At 54.2% G+C, this 20,544-nt stretch overlaps 1 protein-coding gene across 10 annotated transcripts in view; it reads left to right on the top strand.

The window, feature by feature from the left end:
* Nucleotides 1-20,544, top strand: part of TLE3 (TLE family member 3, transcriptional corepressor) — a 47,743-nt gene that overhangs the window by 6,536 nt on the left and 20,663 nt on the right. For 4 of the 10 annotated variants that reach the window (XM_033851922.2, XM_033851920.2, XM_033851921.2 and 1 more), the window contains exons 5-6: nt 14,155-14,217; nt 15,807-15,881. In XM_033851922.2, the coding sequence (XP_033707813.1) occupies nt 14,155-14,217; nt 15,807-15,881 (138 nt within the window). Of the gene's footprint in view, nt 1-14,154; nt 14,218-15,806; nt 15,912-20,544 lie in introns of all 10 variants that reach the window. The other 6 variants (XM_033851918.2, XM_033851916.2, XM_033851917.2 and 3 more) reach the window with 2 other exon arrangements.

Raw genomic sequence — 20,544 nt, 5'->3', positions numbered from 1 at the left:
ACTAGGGCGGTGCCTATTTGTGTGGCATCTGAGTCGAGCTAAGAAAAAAACCTTTGAGTATCATTTATTTCGGTCAGAATGCTGGCATCCGGGAACCGCTCTACGTCCTGATTTCCTTCTGACTTTCTTGCCTTGTCGCTTTTCTCTGGAACAGTCTCTCCTCTAGTCATGCTGGCCTGGGGTGCCTGCCTTGCTCCAGTTTGGGGTCCACCAAGCTCCAAGCTCCCTTCACCCTGTCCTGTCCACCTAGGAGGAGCCTGCCTCCCAGGCCCCCAAGACTGCATCTCACACCAGCCTTCTCGGGACCCCCTCTTCCTTCTTGCTGATGGAGTTGTCAGAGCGAGGGTCTGTGTGCTTTCCTTGCGCTTTTCCTTCTCGTCCATTTGATCACTGAAATGACCTGGGAGATGGGCACATGGTCCCTGTGTTTACCCTCCGATCAAGGAAACTGGTCCTAGATGGGGACCTGGCTCCTTACTGAAGACTCTCCGTGAATCCTGCTGGACAAGGAGCTCCTGGAGGGCACGGAGCTCTTCTTTCTGTCTGTGGCTTCCTCCTTCCCCAGCTCGGACAGGAAGGGTCTAGCCTAGGTCAGAGGCCCTTTGTTTCCTTTTTTGGTGTAGGAGTGAGTCAGCCAAGGGATGAATTCCCTTTTCCTTCCTGCGTGGGGGGAAAATGTTTTTCCATCCCGTTTGTACAAAATCCTGGGATGCCAGGGGCAAAAAGGTGATCAGGCTGGACCTCAGTGTGGTGCCCTGCTGCGATCTGCATGCCGGAGGTCCTCCTACACCCCCATAGCTGGGGGGCAAGCCCCTCTGCTCAGGACTCCTACGTGCACTTAGCACATATTGGGTGCTCAGTGAACACGTTGCTTCTCCTTTGCTCAGAATTACTGGGCAGTCAGAGGGTGTGAGTCGAGATGGGGGTTGTTCGTTGCGGGCTGGCCGCCGGCTCTGCAGGCTTCCTCCTACTGCTTCCTACCGCTCACCATCCAGTTTCTCCATCAGTCAGATGAGGGGGTTGGACTGATCCCCAAAATGATTATTAGGGGCCTGGGGTGTCCCGGGTGTGGTCTGGGGCTTGTTCCACAGACACCCTTCCCTCCACGGGGGAGTCGGGCATCTAAATAAGTCATTGCAATGCAGTGAAGTAAGTACTAACGGAGGAGCCCCCGGGACGGAAGGGCTCATCCTTCCTGGGAAAGGGGAGTCGGGTCAGAGAAGACTACACCGAAGGGCTGTTACTTGAGCCTCGTCTTAAAGGGAGGGCCGCATTCGTTAGGCAGGAGCCGCCAGTGGAGGCTCCTCCGGGGGTGGCAGCAGCAGTGCTTGGAAAGGCAGCCAGGTGTGTCCCGGAAGCCACAAGTCCACAAGTCTTGGGAACGGGGCGGGGAGGGGCGACTCCACTTGGGACAGGAGGTGAGGTGGTGACATGTTGCAGCAAAGCGATCTCCAAGGCCTCTCTGCTCTCACACTCGCCGCTCCGTGGCTCTTTGGTCCCCAGATGGCTCTCCAGGGCTGGCCCAGGTCCATCTGCCGGGCCGGGCCGGGGGGCCACTTGCTGCAGTCTGTGGCCTGCTTCCCCACCGTCATCTGCTGGTTTGAACTTTACTCCCCAAAGTGGCATTGTCTTCCTGCTCATATTGGTAATTCTGTAATGACTGGTTATGACCCGCCCCCTCCCCCATATTTAATTCTCATCAGCCCAGCTCTCCACTTTGCTATTAATGATAGCAGCCGGCAAAATAGCTTTCAACATGCCATTGACAGTCTGGTTTAAGAGAGCACTTGAAGTAGTGCTAGACAGCTGAAAGCACCCATAATTGTGTACCAGAGTGAGAACTGCGCACTCAAGGGCCTTGTTTTTATATGCTTAAAGGGACAATATCTTGTTTTCAAGATCACAGCCAAGATGCTTTCTCTCCCCTTCTCTCTTTGCTTTTCTCCCTTGGCTTTTGCTTTTCTCTTGCCTTTCAAAAGAAATGTTCCTTCTCAGGTTGAGGCTAAGGGGAAACTTAGGGAAGGGGAGGAATTTCCTGCTGCCACAGAAGTAAGGTTTGGTGCCGCCCCCGAGGGTCTTCTGGAGGAGGTAATGGGGGCGTTGCAGTTCTCCCCAGCAGTGATGTTGAGTTCTTTTGTTTGCTAGGGCTGTTGCACTGGTGAGCATGTGGGTGGAGCGAGCAGGCTTCCAAACTGTCACCTTGTCACCGTGGATGTGCAGGCAGAGGCCATCTGACGGGGGAGGGGTCAGCCTTTGGGGAGTCAGATCAGGGGCCTCGAAGTCCCTCAAATCAGATTCCAGGAGGCCGTTCTTCTGCAGAGGCCCCTCCGGAAATCGTGAGGATGGGGAGGTCAGGGACTTGCCTTCTTCAGGGGAGGTTCATCCCAGCTTGGGATGAGCCAGGGGACCCATGTACTCAGCCCTGAAGATTCTGCCTGAGAACAAAGACCTCCCTCCCCTTCACCCCAGTGATGTCATGACTTTGAAGGTTCAACAACCTTTTAGGAAGAGGCTCCCTTCGCTTGCTGTCACCAGAACTTCCCCTGACCAATTGTGTGCTTTGAAGGGTGAAGGAAGAACCAAGTTCCCAGGAGTGGGGCTGAGATTCCAGGGGAGCCCCTTTGGGGTTGGGTCTGGCTGTGCCCGTTGCCCTGTCCTCTCAGAGGCGCCCCGTTTCATTCACCTGCCACATGAGTGACACAGGCGGGGTGCTGGGGCAGCTGCCGCCATCTCCAGATAATCCCAGGGGAAAGCCTTCATCAAGGATACAGTGAAAATTTGATCTACCAGATACTGTAGATTATAATAATGTAGCCTTTCGTATTTCTGTAGCACTTGATTGTTTGCAGAGCAGATTAGACATTTTCACCTTAGAAACCTAAACTCGCAGGCATTTGACTCCAGGACACACACACACCAGGAGGAAAGCATCAGAGCCTGGCACGAAAGGCCTGGCGTGTGAAGATGACCTGTATACTTAAGGGTGCCACAGGGCTGTGTTCTTTTCTTTATTTTTATTTCTTTATTGTTTTCGGTACGCGGGCCTCTCACTGCTGTGGCCTCTCCCGTTGCGGAGCACAGGCTCAGCGGCCATGGCTCACGGGCCCAGCCGCTCCGCGGCATGTGGGATCCTCCCAGACCGGGACACGAACCCGCTCGGACTCTCAACCGCTGCGCCACCAGGGAAGCCCGCAGGGCTGTGTTCTTAAACTGGGGCTGGGTTTAAGAGGGGAGGAGAGCGGTGTGGAGGCTCTGGGCGCCCTGAGGGACGAGACCATTCTGCATTCACGGAGGCCCCTGAGCCCGTACCGGGTGCACGGTGTGCATTTTGTTGGGGACTCCGGGACTGTATGTTCTGGTCTGGGGGTCTTCCTGACCCTGGATAGCGTCACGGACCTTCTGGGAAGGATACCAGGCGTTCTCAGGTTTCTGAGAGAGGCCTGTGGTTGCGAAAGTCGTGCTGGTAGGAAGAAATATGTGTCATAAACCTGTATTATAACGTGTCTTTGATAGGCTTAACCATTTTTTTTCCCCGTCTCACATGACAGGACAGTTGAAGTGTGAGAGGAGAAGAAAGGGAGGGGGGTGAGGAACGAGATAGTTGGGGAAAGATGATAAAGCAGAGATATGGGGGGGCGGGATAAGGAATGGGGAAGAACCAGGGAAACCATGCTGAATTTGGATTACGGGAGCACCCGAGTAGCAGGAGGGGAGCACCCGAGTAGCAGGAGGCAAGGGTTAATGGCTTGGAGGTAAATTAGTAAACGCTGCCTGTCATTCCTCAGCTATCTATTTGGGCCTGGAGTTCCAAGTGTTGGGGCCTTATCTCATTGCCCTTTTAAATCCTTGATAACCATTGTTCACAGCTCTTCGACTTTTTTTCTTCCCCCGTAATTCCGAATGAGAACTTTTTCTTTCGTTTGTACTGGGAGGGTACATCTTCCCTCAGAGGCGGAAAGAGTTCTTTCCACCAGTCCTGCAACCTGGGGGCAGGGCAGGGGACTCTTCCTGCCTGGCTGGCTGGGGAGGTTTCTGTTTTAGACTCCTACACCACCCAGCCAGGAGGTGAGGACTTTGTGACAAAGGGCCTCTACCCAGTCCCCAAACACTTCTCAGGGGAGAGCCCTCCACAGGTCCGTCCTGCTCCTGGTCTGAAACTGAGCATCCCGGCAGGCACGTGCTTTGTGAACCAGTGGTGAGATCTGCTAGGGCGGAGCGGGGCAGTTTAGTGTGTCTGGGGGGCAAGGGATGGGAGGCAATCCTCCAGCTGAGGTGCAAGCGGGGCACACGGACTATCAGACTTCCTGCCCGGGAAGAGGTCGGGCAGACTCGTGGGCCTGGGAGAAGCTGCCGGTGATACCAAATGGTCTGGAATGAGGGGCTCAATAGCCTGGTGGGAAGAGAGTACCCATGAGATCGGGCAGATGGAGGTAGGGGGCGGGCCAGGGCTGATCAGTCAGTGGGTGCTTTAGCCTTTCCTTAAACCCTTACTCTGAGAAGAGCAGGGGGCCCTTCCTCAGAGATGCCTTACCCGTGGAGAGTGCTGCAGTCCAGTGCCCATCTTGCTTTGCCTAAGAGCAGAAGTCCTCGGGCAAGACTCCGGAGGAGTTGAGGTTGATGGCCCCATCTCCTAGGACCTCACGCTTTATCCCAGAGAATCGGTATCCCCATGAAGCCAGCCTGAAACGAGGAGAAGCATTAGGGCCCCCGAGCTGCCCTCCCCCTGCCACAGTTCTCCCACTGTTGGCTTGACGCTGGTCTCCGTGTCACCTGGCGCTCTGTGTGTGGCACCGGGGAGCCTAGCCTGCAGGAACTCCTGAAGGTGGCGGTGGTGGGGTGTGTGTGTGGATGTGTTAGCCTTTTCCGGTTTCTCTCTAATCTCTTACCTGGTTCTCACCCCACTTCTCAAGGGATCTCCACCTGGCTCTCCCTCGCTATCCCCCTGACTAGGTCCCTGTCTTAATCCCCCTCTGGTGCTGTAGGAACATTGGGCATTTCCCAGGCCTCCAGGTGGTGGGTCTTTGATAAACCCTTTTTCATGAAGGTGCCAGTGGAATCAGAGTTGGTCTCTCAGAAGTCAGTTGGCTCTCGAAGGGGCATCCTGGGAAGTTAGGTTCAGAGCACCAGGAGCTGGGAGATGGCCTGTCCTGGTGGCTAGGAGACAGGCTTGGAAGTCATACAAACTTAGTTTTGAGTCCTAGATTAGGATCTACTGGCTGTGTGACTTGGGACAGGCCATTTCTCTCTGCGAACTTGAATTTGTAATGGGAATGGTGAGAATGCCTACCTGTTAGAGTGGTACTGTCTGATAGAACTTTCTGCAGTCGTGGAAGTGGCCGTCTCATTGTCCAGTACGGTAGCCACCAGCCACGTGCGGCTGTTGAGCCTTGGAATGTGGCTACTGTGACCGAGGAACTGAGTTTCAAATTGAACTTTAATTAACGTTAGCTAGCCACGCATGGCCGCTGGCTTCATGTATTGGACTGTGCAGTTACAGAGCGTGTTTTGAGGATGATGTGGAATGACGCATGCTAACTGCTTAGCACAGTACCTCCCTTGTGTGTGGGGAGACCTCAGCAGGGGGTTCTCACAGCGGGACAGTCCCCGAAGTTGCCAAGGCCTGAGAGAGCGAGGACCAGCTCCTTGGTGTTGCACATGTCGTGACACTTCCCAGAGCCCTTTCTCCTTTGTGACTTGTTGACTCCACACGCCAGCCCTACAAGGTGGACACCAGGAGCCCCGCCTAACGGTAGGAACACTGACGTTTCAAGAGGTTCAGTGACCCGATTGCGCTCTCCCTGTGGATCAGGGGCGGGTTCAGAACTGGTAACTCGGCTTGTTTCATTTGGACCAGTGACCTTTATCCAGAGGCCACATCAAGGCGTGGTCTTCTGTGGTCTCCACGCTGGCCCACCCTCAGACCCACCTGTACATCAAGGCTTTGATTCCAGTGTTGGGAAGTCCTCAGACAAAGCTTTTTAAGAATTCGGTGAAACATGAGTGTCAACGACGTGTAGACTGGGGTTTCTCAACCTGGGCACCGTTGGCGTTTGGGGGCCAGATAATTCTCTGTGGTGGGGCTGTCCTGGGCTTCCCGGGATATTAAACAGCATCCCTCGCCTTTACCTCCTAATTTCCAGTAGCACCACTTCAGTTGTGACACCCAAAAATGTCTCCAGACACTGCCAGTGTCCCTGGGGGAGTAAAATCTGCCCTGGTTTAGAACCCTTGATGAGGGGGAGGAATTCTGGCTCCAGAGCCATTGTCTTGCTGTGTGACCTGGGGCAGCTGGGCCCTCTCTGGGCCTCCTTTTCTCCATCTGTGAAATGAGATGTTGAATGTGCTGATGGTTTGGGAGGGGGCCAGTCTGAGAGGGAGCCGATCGTTTAAGCAAGTTTCTAAATAACTGATCTTGATTTTTATGGCCTGTGAAATGCCACCATTCCTGCCATCCTTGTCTGGGGAGGAGAGGCCCCTCTGACCCTTTTAATCTAAGGAAGGGCCACGCGCTTGGGTTGTGGACTCAGTGATGGGATGGGTAAAAGGGGACTGTTTTCTGCTCCTTCCCCGACACCTCATTTTCCCCTTCCCATCACCCAGCTTTCCCAGAGAGCCCCTGTCCCTAAAAAGTCACAGCGCTGACCTTACAGGGAGACTCCCAAAATTTAACGAGCCGCCTCTGCAAGGGTAATGTGACTTTTACAGCCTGTTGAGGGGCAAAGGGAGATTTGCATAATGTTCCAAGGGGGATTAGGTGGCTGGGGGTTGCCATAGCAACGCCACAGGGATGAATTGAGAATTTTCCCTCCTGGCGGGAGTTGGCCTGTGGAGTCTGGGAAGGTGGGGGAGGGGACCAGGGGGTTATCTGAGGGGAGGGAGGGAGGGATTGGGGGGGGTTGGTGGGGTCTTCCGCGCCTGGGATGAATGGGCAGTGTTGGGAGAAGCTGTAATCTGAAAAGGCTTTCCCTGTTCCATCAACACAAGCAGGTTCTTTGAGGGCCATTCCCTGGAGTGGGGGTGGGAGGCAAGCAGAGTTTAATGTGTTTGGGAGCCAAGAAATTAAAGTGAACAAATATTTAAAGATTATTGGATCTTGTTAACAGGAAGCCCGGTGGATGGAAACTGAGAGTCTGAGAAATGAAAGTCTCGAGTCTTAGAGCCAGGGAGGGACTTGGCTGTCACCTTTCCAAGTCCCTCCCATGGAGTGGTATCCACGCCCGTGTCCCTGTAGGGTTGCCATTGAATGCTCCCCGGGACGGGGTACTCACTTGCACACAGCACCTAATTTGTTTTTGAGAGCTCTGATTATTAACTTGGACCCAAGTCTGCCTCCTTCATGCAATGGAAGCTGAGGTCCTAGCGCAAGACACACCTGGGGCGGAAATGCAGGTCTCCAGACTTTGCGTTGCCAACTCTTTCCAGGGTCAGTGGCCTAGATGCGTCCTCTGTTCTCCCACCCACGCCACTCCCCCGCTTCCTCGCTCAGCGTCACCATTCCCAATTCCCTTACTCCCTAGACTCTTGGCAGAAAATGTCCAAGACTTCTGGTGGGCACAGAAAAGGAAGGCGGGATTCCTTTCAGGGGAGCACCTGGGAAGGTCATGTCACAACTCAGGGCCCCCAGACTCCCTTGCTTTTCATCTGTCCTCGCTGGGTAAGGGCAAGTGTGTTAAATCCTCTCTGCCATCTTTACTCTGTGTGAAGGGCACGGGGACCAGTGTCACAGGCTGGCCCCAACCAGCGTCCCCTTCCTTCCCCCGGGAGACAGATCCTCAGGGTCACACCAGGGCTGGGCCTTTTTTTGTTCCGAGCCCTCCCTGCATAAAGAATTCAGCAGGCTTCCTCCGAAGCATAAATATTTAATGGCGTTGTAGTTATATATAATTTGATCAATATGTCAATGCTAAAAGGGCCTTTAAGGAGGCTCACCTATCATTGAGTGATCTGTGATGTAAACCTCCCCAGCCCCTGCAGGAGCAGGGGTCATTATCTCCCGGGCTGCCAAGTAGGTCATTTACTCCCCCCTCCTTAAAGACACCGTGGAGCTGCTCTCCCCTAGAGCTAGTGCCTGGCGGGGATGGAGCAGGGCCTGGGAACCCGGCACTGGCTTTTGCTGGAGGTCTCACACCTCCCTGTCCCTGGACTTCCTTCTCTCTGGTGATAACGCGTCCACTTGCTTTGTTTCCGAGCTCTCTGAGCTTGGTCTGAGGAGAAACTGCTTGGCAAGGAATTTCATCTCGTAGTCCAATAATTGAGGGCCTGTCAGTTTAGAATTGCCTAGGAGATGCAGTGGGATACTTGAAGGTAAGATTGCTCGGATGCATTGTTCTGGAATCTCCCAGTATTTGATTGCGGGGTGACTGTGGCACCTGGCTGCCACAGCTTCCTGCTTCTGCATGGCCCCCAGCCTCTCCCTGTGCCCCTGTGATGTTAATTCAAGACAGGCAGCCTCCCTTTGAACACCCCAGGACTCGAGTCAGAGAGCCAGGTAAAACCCCATCCAAATTCAAGAACCCCAGAGCAGACCAGGTGTCCACCCCAGACACACATGCTTCGAGAGGAGTCACCCAAGGCCCAGCCAGCGGTCCAGAGGTCACATGGCCTGTCGGACGCAGAGCTGGGGGGGGGAAGCACCATTTCCACGGGACTTGGGGTGTAACTCACGTCTCACGTAGGTATCTTTCCGTCAGCTCGTTTTTCTCGCACACGTCTACACACGGGGCTTCAGAATCACAGCACTCTGTTCTTCCCAAGACGCTGGTTGTCCCGTGAAGAAATGCTTGTTTTAGAAGTGAAACTGGGAACCTAGGAGCGGCCCTTTGGCTGCCTAATTGCTGTTACTTCCCACTAAGTGAGACACCTTGAAGAGCCCTTGCCTGGCTGTCTTCAGCTCCTTGTGAATCATGGCAAGAACCCGGACAGGAGGTGCTCGGCACCTACAGATAGGACATCACTGCTCTTGTCTGCTCTGTGACCGTTGGGTGCAGTATGGCTGATGGACACGTTCGAACGGTCTGTGCCGTGAAGACTGGTCCTGGGGGCCAAGCCCAGCCAGCCCCAGCCTAGCCCACTGCCCGGCATCCATCCGTGTCTCAAGTCGGCTTGCCTCTTCTCTGCTCACCCTTTGAACTCACGTTCTGCTCTGTTTTACTGAGCTTTCTGGAGGAATCGATGTGTCACAGAGCAACTCAGGAATGTTTAGCATTCTCAGACTCTGAAAGATGGCTCCTGGATCTTATCATTTATTCAGTCCATCCCTCTGTTTTGCAGACGACAGAATTGAAGCCCAGAGGAGGGAAGGGATTTGCCCAAAGCCATGCGGCTAGATTGGAGGCCGAGCTGGGAGGCGATGCCAGGTCATTTCTGTGTGGCTCCGGGGTCAGAACGTGCTCTTTAAAGCGGCCAGGTTCCTCCCTCTCCTCGTTTTTATTGGGCTGAGGTTAGAATGAAGTGTGCATTTTCAAGAGCTGATCGGTCCAGACGACCTGGCAGTTCAAATACTGGAGAGACGGTCTTCTGGAAGTGGCTGTCAGCTGTGACTTGAGCAGGCAGTTAAATTAAAAAAAAAAAAAAAAAAAACCGAAGCCTGGCTGGGTGCTGCCGGTCAGGAGCGAGAGGTTGCTCGGGGTGTGGACCAAGGGCAGATTCCATCTCCCTTCAGTGTCGTGGGTCAAGGCCCAACGGATGGGAACAGCAGCAAATGTGAATGCAAGGGTGTGGCTGGAGCGGCGTACTTTGAGAAAGTTCTGGCGCCCTCCGTCTACCCCAGGATGGTTAGAGGTTCTGCTCTGATGAGATGATCGCGTGAATGGGAGTCACTAAGGCGCGTGGAGCAGACTGCTCTCTGGGAAACTACACTCGCCCCCGCCCCCCTCATCTTGTGTTCCGTCACTTATTGCCTAACAGTCTGGACGGGGACACAGGGCAGGTGTACCTCCTGCGCCTAGTTGAGAGCGCAGATTCCGGATGTCGCGGGATCTCTGTGCACGCTTCTCTCTCTGAGCGGCTGCTCTGTCTGCGTCGAGGAGCTTAGTTCCTTCTGAGGAACGATGTTTTTCCACCAGCAAAGCTGCCTTCTTTGAACCACACTTGAAAAGAAACTTTCAAAGGCGGCACCAGGCTCCCCAAACACCTTTTTCCAAAGGAAGCCGTCCTCCCGCAGCCTGGCACCCGCCACCTACAAGGTTCTCCTCCGAGGCTCTGACTCAAAGGCAGTGGCCTTTTGGGACCAGGATGGAGGAAGGATGAAGGTCCACCCCGTGAGCCCCAGCTGCCTTATTGATAACAGGGTGCCCCGAAGGCCAAAAGGAGCTTTCCAACGTAGGATCTAGTTCCGATTTGTGATTTGTGACCTGTCCCGATTGTTAAAAGTCACACGTCTTGATTCTTTTTTTCTTTCCTTTCTTGGAAGTGATGTTTAGAGCTTGTTTGAGTTGGATCAGATGCTGTTTTAACAGCTGCCCTAATCGGAAATGCTGTCAATTATTAACCCTGACAGTAGTTTTTCTTTGAAAAATACTTCTCTGAGCTCCCTCAAAATGTCAAAATTTGGCTTCTTGGTAGGAAGTCGGTTAGTGACGTTGCTTAATTGCCAGGCGTCAGTTTCCCCATCTGAAAACTGGAGCTTTATAAGGAGTGCCTTCCCTGTAGGGCTCTTGTGAGCTCACACATGCAAAATGCTTGGAGCAGCTGGGTCGGCGGATGTTAGCCATTATTATTATCGTTGTTGTTAAGAGTGCTTCTGTCCGGTCGACTTTCTATTTGCGGGAGCTTCCACTCCTGCCGTCGTCACCACCCTCCAAAAAATAAACATGAAAAGAAAAATCGTTTAGGGAACAGTTTTCCTGTTCATTCTTTGATGCACCAGCGTGCGCTGAGCCCGTTCTCAGGGTTGGATGGTCTATGTAGAGGAAACCGAGGCTCGATTCCTGCTCGCACATGGTGGGGAGACCAGGAGGGGAGAGCTGCTCCCCGGCAGGGGACGGTCCCAGCTGGGAAGGATGGGATCGCATGCTTTCTCCACCCTCGCTTCCTCCCAGAAAAAAAAAACCCAGACACGAGGACAGGGACCAAGTGTGACACTACCCCCTTTCCTCTGCCCTCCCCCAACACTGTACAGTCCTAACTCGTGGCAGGCCAGAGTCCTTCCTGTCACTCGGGGAGGCCGCTTTTCATTAAGTCTGGGCCCCAGGACAGAGCCTGAAGGCTGATAGCCCAGGCCTCCGGAATATTGCATATCTGTTCTGCTGGTCGTGATGTGTGGGGTTGGGAGGCAAGAACTGCTCCCTGTGGGTGGAAAGGTGAGATGAGAGGGGACTTGGTCTGAGCCCCCCACAGGGCTTCTGAGCGACCCAGTCGTGGTCACCTAGTAGCCTGGATGCCAGGCTTGAACCGGTCTTGAACCAGGAAGAGCTATGTGAAATCCCGGCAGATTTTTCCTCATAACCAGAGGATGCTGGGCTCTGGACCAGGCCGCGCAGGGGAAAGATCCCACCTGGGGGCAGCCTGTGGCCGCACATTTGCTACAAGATGCGGGGAGAGGGAAGGTCAGCTACTTTTCATTTTGTTCCTTTACCTCCCAAGATCTTGACACTTGACCTGTTTGCTAGAGGAAGTAAGCAACAGCTGGGACTCCTTTATAACTACCCACCCCAAAAACGGTGAGAGCTGTAGTTGCTGAGCAGGCCAGAGTGATGGGGAAGGTTCCGAGCCTGCGCCTGCCTCCCTGGCTGTAGCGGAGGCAGCAGGCAGAGCCCAGCGGGCGGTTTGTGGCTGGTCTGGCTTGACCACTGCCTCACCCTGTCGATGAAGGACTTGTGCTCCTGGTTGTCGGTCAGCGCTCCGTCCGCCACTGCCCCTCCCCCAGATACCTCCCACAGTGGGGCAGGCCCAGATCCCTGGCCAGGGGCCACTGCAATCTGAAGTCTCAAAAAATAAATGCGGGGAGGCCAGCGAGATTCTTTTGGTTCAACATTTACTGAGCACCTACTACGTACCAGGCTCTGCTATGCCAGTCATTTGGGGTAAGAAGCCTTGGACCGATGAGCTCCCTAGCAGTGAGGATGGTTTATTTTGTTTATTTCTCTTTGCTTTTTGTTTTAAATAAAACTTTCTGTTCTTATTTGGCACATAAACCTGTGACAGTTGAGTGATTATGTTGCTCTTACGGGTTTGGACTGATTTGATTGTTTCTAGAACTCCCGACGTGTACAACCCTGACTCTTATATTTTATCCCTCTTGCCCACTGTCAGTCAATTTGGGGGAAGAAAAATGAACATAAGTGAGAAAGGACCTTGTTTTGGAGTAGAACTCTTCCCACTTACCTAGATTAATAAATACAATAATTAGTAATCGTCCCAGGTTCCTTACAGTATGAATGACGGGCGTCCAGTGGGCGGAGGCCAGGGATGCTACTAAAAACACTACAATGCCCAGAACAGCCCCACGCAACAAAGAATTATCTGGCCCCAAATGTCAATAGCATTGTTGCTGACAAACCCAGTTTGTACGACAGACTGTTATACAGTGCCCTTGCTGGAATATACCCTGAATGTGCAGATGTGGCTGTGAGTCCCATGGGGCTTAGCGAGGATGATACACCCTCTCCACCCTGGAAGTTTAGAAATGTGGGGACCGTTATTGGCACTCAGTTGGTCTAGGATATGGGGGACAGTCTTTCACACCGAAGACTTGTTTTACCCCAGATGCCCACAGTGGGCAAGACTGGCCCTATTCCTGAGAATCTAGAGTGTTCCAGGAGAGAGCGGTGATCTCTGATCCCCACCCAGGAGCCCCTGATGCCCCGGACAGGCGTTCTGAGTTGGAGCCTGCACCGCAGCCAGCAGCCAGCAGCCCCAGGACGTGGGACCACAAAAGCCCATCAGATTCCTGGTCCATGGCCTGTCTCTTCACAAGCCAGGGGCATCCTCATCACTCATGAGTGGCTGGGGGCTGGGGGGAGGAGGGGGTGCTGGCCCCAGGAATTCTCCTGAGGGCCAGGGTCTGTTCGTAAGCCTTCAGACAACATTGCTTTTATTTTAAGTGCACGAGGATTTCTCATCCAGAGTCATTTGACATGCAGATGATCACAGATTTTTAAAGGCTGTTGTCATGGTTTTGTCTCTGAAAGATGATTATGTGCTGATGAGAGCCTTGAAGCCAGCTCTGGGACCTCAGTCCTGGTGGCCTTGGGATTCAGAAGGAGATAAGAGAAGCAATTCTGAAACTTGTCTGTCTGGTCCTCGGCCTTCCTGTCTGGATTCAGTTAGCCATTTAGCCCCACTGTTTTTTTCTTTTTTCTTTTTTTTCTAAACCATTCTTCATCTGAGATGGTTTCACATGGAACACGGGTGGCAAAATCAGTTGATGTTTTTCTGAATGTGATCTTTTCTGGAGGGTTAGCAGTGGGGCAGAGAATTGTTTCTGTGGTCAACTTAGATGAAGGGCTAGGGATCCAATCGGTTACATCCCGAGCATCATGTTAGAGAAGGCAGTGCTTTATGCCCCCCAAAACGAAGCGTCAACGGTGGGATTTCAGTCTGGGCAGCACATATAAGGGTGAGGGATCGGTCTGGTGGGAGACAGGCAGCAGTGGAAAGTGGAGGGCGAGGGAGACCCTTTAAGACACATACCGCCGGGTGTGAGGCTGGCCCCAGGGAACACTTTGGCACATGCAGCCGGGCGTCTTCCATCACCTCCTGATTTGTCTGGGAGCCCGAGAGCCTGGCTTGCTGTTGCCCTTGGGGCCACACGGCATAGCAATTCCTTCTCACCACACTGCATTTCACTCTTGTTTGTGATGGGTTTCACCACAGCGGGCGGTGTGGAGGTGGTTCTTGTTTAGTTTTGCGTTGTTTTGATTAGGGCTTCCATCCAGAGGAGGCGAACTGGATACTCTGAACCAAACACAGAGACCACCTCTGATAGGAAATTGGAGCTCCCTGAAATGTAGGCAGCCCGGTTGGAGGGAGTTGGAAGAGATTGCTTCACGCTGCGGATTTAGCGAGGCCTCCTGGCAGGAGGCCCACCGAGGGTGGAAGGATGGAGCCCGTCGGGGGTCTGCGGTTTGGGGGGGAGCTTGTCCTTCCACCGTCTGACATTTCGGCGACTTGATTTATTGGCCTGAGCCTCACGCAGTCTCTTTTCCTTTGCAGACAGAGATCGCGAAGAGACTGAACACAATTTTAGCACAGATCATGCCTTTCCTGTCGCAAGAGGTAAGCCCTTCTTTTACTGTGCCCTCCGTTTCTTGCAGAGCAGCCCAGTGGCTGCCTGGGTCTCACCGGAGCCCCAGCCCCTGTCCGTTCACGTGGACTGAAGTTGACAGCCTGGGGCTTTACAGAAGCTCCTCTGGCACATCAGAGGGGCCACTTGCTCCTTCAGTGGAACCTGTTCTCTGCCCTTGCCTGAGCCCGAGAGGAGGGTCCTGGCCTGTGGAGGGGCTAACAGTGGGCAGTGGGTACCGCTGTGCCTCCCCCCACCGCCGGCCCTACCCCATCCCAACCAGCATTCCCAGCCTCTGCTTCCCCGTGCCCCAGCTTCCACACCTGGAGACATCTAAGAGCAAGGAAGCCTGGCCAGTTAGCACCGAGGGCCAGACCCTGCAAGGAGAACTACTACCCAAAGGGGACCCCGGCCCCCAGGACAGAGTGTCCTCATCAGCGGCATGACCAAGTCAGTCACATCATCTTCTAAGCGCACTTTTGCAAGAGACTCCCGCCTGAGGCAGGGCTGGACCAGTGGGCAGTAGGAGAAAAGCATCTGCAGGGAGGCCCCGTGGTGCAGGGCAGATGGGTGGGCTGCCCGAGAGGGGCCCCTTTCCATCCAGCAGAGCTCACTCCAGCCTGGGGCAGGCCTGCCTTCCAGGCCCCCGTCCGTGGCTTAGACCACCCTCGCTCCCTCCGGGATTCCTGGGTCTCTTGAGTCGCAGTAGTGACCCGTACTTGATTGAATTCATGTAAAAACAGGATATAGTGATGTCCTAGGAGCTTGCAACCCGTTAGGGGAGACAGCTGCCTATGAAGCAGGTTTCACCTCAAGGCTGAAGGGAATGAATGCACTAAAAACAAATGGTTTTTTTAAATAGACTCTATTTTTTATAGTTTGAGGTTCACAGCAAAACTGAGTGCAAGGTACAGAGACGTCCCCTAGCCTTCCCCACCATCAACATCCCACACCAGAGTAACTGATGAACCTACATCGACACATTATCACCCAATTCCCAGCTTATAACGTTGTGCCGTTTTTTTGTTGTTGTTCGTTTTCTATTTAGATAGATCCAGGGTGAGTATCTGTAGATACACGTACTTTTCCTCTGAACCCTTTGGGTGTGAGTTGCAAACACCCTGACAGCTCACAGCACTCACTGCTCCAGCTGCCTCTCCTAATAGGACACCCTCCTACGGGACTGCACTGTTGTCACCACATTTAGGAAATGAATAATCATTCAGTAGCGTCTTCTAATATCCAGCCTGGGTGTTAGTTTGGGGACTTATGCCTGGAAGGAAGTTTTTTATGTCTCACATGCCTGGAAGGAAGTTTTTTTGTCTGCGTGGCGGAGGGAGACGGTCGACAAATAGCCCTCTTTGGGCTCTTTTATATTTTAACTTAAAAGTCCGGGAAGTGTGGATTACAGAAGTAATAGGCACGCGTTGAGAAGGGTTTAAAGGGTCCCCCGTCCTCCCTGTGTCCTGCTTTGGTCAGTGGACCTCCTCTGCCTCCTGTGTCACCACCTGTCCCCTACCCCCGTGCCTCCGTGGTGGGTCGGGGAAGGCAGCCGCCTCTAACCCACACCCGCTCCCTCCAGCACCAGCAGCAGGTGGCGCAGGCGGTGGAGCGAGCCAAGCAGGTCACCATGACGGAGCTGAACGCCATCATCGGGGTACGTGGACTCCCCAGTCTGCCTCTCACCGTGTGTATAGCCCTTTTATTCCTCTCACTTACCATAACCAGAGATGGACCCTGACCTTAGCTGGCCTCAAAGAATGGCAGCCCCAGGGCTCCGGCCTCTCCCAGCATCTCATGGGCTTGGACCCGCCTAGAGCTCTCCCCCTGTGACTCCCCGGTTGCCTCTCACTCCCCAAGTTAAAGCGGTGCCCGACACGACCCGATCCGCCTCGAAATTCATCAGCCCCATCCTTTCCCAGCTTTCGGTATCTCCAGCATTGAGCCGGGGGTGGACTCTGGGATCACCTTGGAGGCCAACCTGGTTTCTCCCACCTCCCCAGGGGCCTGTCCCCTCACTGGCAAAGGTCTACCCTTCTTTGGCCACCTGGGATCAGAACTGTCTCTGCTGTACTGTGATGTGACACGTGCTGTGGCATTTGGGGCTGGGCCTTGCTGTCCCATGCGCTGAGCTGCCTGGCGGAGTCTTCATCCTGGGCCCATGTCAGGTCCAGCCAGGGTCCCTGGCTAGGTCTCCCTGATGTTCTAGAAGTCCTGTCTCACCCGGGAACAGGAAAAGATAATGCAGAGTGCTTCGTGAGGCCCACTTCTGGTCTGGCCCCTCAGTGAAAGGAGGAAGCCCGGTCTCTCGCCTTTAGTGCTCCTACCTGGCTTACATCTTCAGTGCATTTGTGGGGTTCACACAGCATCTTCCTCCTGCTTGCTGCTCTGGTATGAGGCTGCTGAAGGATATTTAAGACGAGCATCTGAGGAGAAACAGGTTTTTTAAGGGGACTGTGGGCAAGACTCTTAGCCTCAGGGTGCACCTGTCCACCTTTGGTCCCTAAAATGAACAGGGTGGGTGAGATCACTGCTTCCCATCCACAGATGGCTGAGTCCAGGTCCCCAACGGAGCTTCTGAGCAATACATTCTAGGGCACTCACCCCAGAGTTCTTTTCCATAGGTTTGGGGTGGACCCGGAAATCTGTGTTTCTGAAGTTTTCTAGATCATTCGGAAGGGTAGTCAGGCTTGGGAAGCAGTGGACTGGTTGGCTGAGGTCCCTCTAGCCCTCTGATTGGTCCTCATTCCTCCGCTTGTTCTTAAGTACGGTCATTATTTCAAGGTGGAACTGAAGGCCTAGGATGTTCTGCTTGGTGGGTTGAATGATGACTCTGGGCTCTTCATTCTGGGGCAGAAACCTGGAGACCTGTGTTCTAGTTAAGCCTCTTCCCCAGGTGACCTCAGGCAGTCCCATCTCTTCCTCGGGCCTTAGTTTCTGCGTCTGTTACAGGAGGGGGCGGACCAGCTCATCTCTTTGGGCCAGGAACGCCGGGAGGGTGGGCTTTTGGAGTGACAGAGTGATGCTGGCGGGTACTGATCCTCCTACACAGTATTGGGACCCCGTGATGGTTACTGGGCTCTGTCCTTCCGGTCTGAGTCCCGTGGCAGCTGCTGAGAGCTGCTGGAGGACGGCCAGGGCGGGAGCAGTAGCCTCGTCTGAATCCTGACAGTGTTGATGGGGGAGGAGCCGAGAGGAGGCCAGAAAGGGGAACGGGAGCGACTGGTCACTGCTTTTAGCCAGTGAGCTTGGGAGGCAGAGACCCCAGCAGGGAAATCGTAATATGGTAAAATTCGAAGTCTCCTTGGAAACCATCTTATTAGCCCAGGGTTCTTCAGCCTCAAGACTCGTGAACTTTGAGCCCACATACTTTGTGAGGATGTGCAGTAGGGTGTTCAGCAGCAGCTCTGGCCTCCACCCACTGGATGCCAGTGGCACCCTCCCACACACAGTTGTGACACCCCAGAATGTCTCCAGACATTGCCAGATGTCCCGGCAGGGGGCAGGGGCAGTGCACGAAACGGCCCGTGGTAGAGAACCACTGATCCAGCCGAGGCCCTTGCTTTACAGAGACGGGGAGTGACTCACAGATGGTCACACATGGTCCAGGAGCAACGCCAGGCCAGAGGCCCCGGGCTGGCTTTCGGCTTAGGGCTCTTCCCCCCGCCACCTCCCGTCCAGTCCAGCCCCGGTGTGGCGCCCGTGTCCTCCTCAGTGGCCAGTTCACAGCGTGGGGGCTTTGCTGAGAGTGGCAGATGAGGGCTCGGGGTGGGAAGTGCGTTCTCTGATGCTTCTCCTCTCTCAGAGCCTCTTCCCTATCTGCTTTCCAGGCCCAGCCTTCCCATCCCTCCGTGGCCGCGGTGGAGTCCCTTCTCCCCCACTGTCTCCCCCCACCCCCAACTTTGGAATTAAAATCCTCTTATGAAATTTTTTTTTTTTTTTAAGTTCTAAGAGAAGAGTGGAATTGGGGGAAGAAGCGCTGCTTGGATTAGCTCCACTTCCTTCAAGGAGTATTTAGGAAGCTACACGTTAGGCCAAGGCAGCTAGAGGCAGATATTGGAATTCAATTAAAGCCAACGAGTGGGGCCTGTGACCCCCATTTTCGAGGTAATTGCTTCTCCGGCTCTGAGTGAATGCGGCCGTCTCCCTGTCATTAAGAAGGCAGCCGTCTAATCAGTGCGCCTGACAGAGCCTCACAAGGCAGGAATTACAGACGGCTGAGAGGGGCATCCTGTGAGGGAGGAAGGAGAGGGACAGCGGGCTTGCGGCCGGGCTGACTCGGGAGAGCGATGGGAGGAGGGTGGCAGGGGGCCGGGAGGGCTGATGGCCAGAGGGCAGGAGTCCTGCCCCAGCAGGAAAGGGCGGTGAAGGGGAGGACCCAGAAGCCTTGTGGCTACCCACGTGGTACTGTCCGATTTGCCCCTCTTGGGGGAGAAGTAGCCCAGCCCCCTGGTCTGGGAGTTAGCGGGGGCTTTGGGCAAGTCACTTCATTCCTCTGGCCTGTTTTCCCCATTTGTGAAAAGATGGAAAAGGGCTGGGCAAGTTTCCTTTGACGTGCCCTTTTCAGTCAGTCATCTGGGGCTCTCCTGGGCATGGGGTGGAAGGATTCTGGGTTCACATCTTGGCTCATTTCAGAGAGAGATGAGAGGTCAGGTAGACACATCTGGCACGGGCATACCTGCAGCTAGCGGTGTGTGTTTATCACGTGAATTAGAGTATTTCCAGGGCCTCCCCTCCAGGTGAGAGAGGCCAGAATCCAGCGTCAGCTTGGTGTGAAGGGAGAGGGGACAGAGGACAGAGGAGCTGACGGAAGCCCAGGCTTGCTGGCCCAGTCCGCCCACCACACACAGGGCCACTGGGAACTCAAGTGACCGTCTGGGGAAGGCAGGCCTGAAGGTGTGTGTCTGTTCGCCAGGGCCTGCCAGGACCCAGTTACTGCAGACCTGTTACACACCCTTTTTTCTTGGGTCCAAGTTATTGGGGGATCGTTGGAGGGTCAAAAGGTTCCTGAGCGTGAGGGGTGAAATATTGTCCTTTGGCCAGCAGCTTGCACAAGGCCCCCCCCCAAGCAGATTAAAGACCCCGTGAGCCGAAGTTACCCACCATCTTCAGAACTCGTGTTTTAGTTTGCTCCGTGCTAGTCCAAGGTCACTGAACCTGGCAGGTGGCGGGGCATGTACCTCACTGGCCCCACTGACGATCTGGTCTGCATTCCCTTGGAAATTATTCGTGGAAGATACAAGTGTTGGCTTGATTGGTTTTTTTTTTCATTTTTTTATATTGGAGTATAGTTGATTAACAACGTGTTAATTTCAGGCATACAGCAGAGTGATTCAGTTGTACGTATACATGTATCCACTCTCTTTCAGCTTCTTTTCCCATTAGGTTATTACAGAATAGTGAGCAGAGTTCCCTGTGCTGTACAGTAGGTCCCTGTTGGTGCTTACTTATTTTTTTTTTAAATTGGGTGAGCGGGGTGAGGAAGGGGGAGGTTTTCGCTTGTTACAAACTACACTGGGTATTTTGAAGCCAGTACTGAGGTTCTCGCGTTCCCTCCAGGACGTCGACGAGCTGGGCTCAGTTGACTGGGAGAAGGATGGTGCGGCGAGTGGGCCTTAGAATGAACGCATCTGTTTCTCTCAGCCAGGGGGCCGTGGTAGAGAGAAGTCGTGCTGGGTTTGCGTCCTGGCTCTGGTTACTTTGGCTTAGCGGAGTTCCTTCACCTCCCCCTGAGCCTGTTCCCGTCTCTGAAATGGGGATAACGGGGTTGTTGTGAGCTCTCCAAGCTATAACAGAGCATGAAGGCACAATTCAGCCTGGAGCTGGGGGGCCACCTCCGTGGGCAGGAAGTAGAGGCCGGGGCTGCCCTCCCTCTCCTGGGAGGGCAGGGCGTCTGCATCTTATGCAGTTAGGACTCTGTCTGGAGGTCCTTGGTGGGTCTCAGCCCTGGAAATGCTTAGACAACTTCACTAGGTTTAACCCAAATCATGAACCTGAGAAACGAAGCGTTAAATCAGGTTGCAGAGGCATGAAGCGTGGTGTGCACAGTCCAGTTACACAGACTCGGCCAGCGCGGGCCTCCCTGACAGCCTCCCGTGTAAGTGGCCGTACTTTCGGAGCCCGGGAACTGGGCATGTGGCACACTTGAGGACACGCGTCTGCCCCATGGGACGTGTTTTTTGACAGGTTGCTGTCCCAGTGTGAAATGTTAAAGGTGGGAGGAGGGCGTGCTCACGAGGGGGCTTGCCTCCAGACGCCCCACCCCTCTTTTGGGGTTGGGGGGTGGGTGGTTGACTTCCTTTCCTATGGTGGACGGAGAA

Source organism: Tursiops truncatus, chromosome 2 (assembly GCF_011762595.2).
Source record: "Tursiops truncatus isolate mTurTru1 chromosome 2, mTurTru1.mat.Y, whole genome shotgun sequence".
NCBI classification, from domain to species: domain Eukaryota; kingdom Metazoa; phylum Chordata; class Mammalia; order Artiodactyla; family Delphinidae; genus Tursiops; species Tursiops truncatus.
This window is presented reverse-complemented; position numbering and strand designations above follow the sequence as displayed.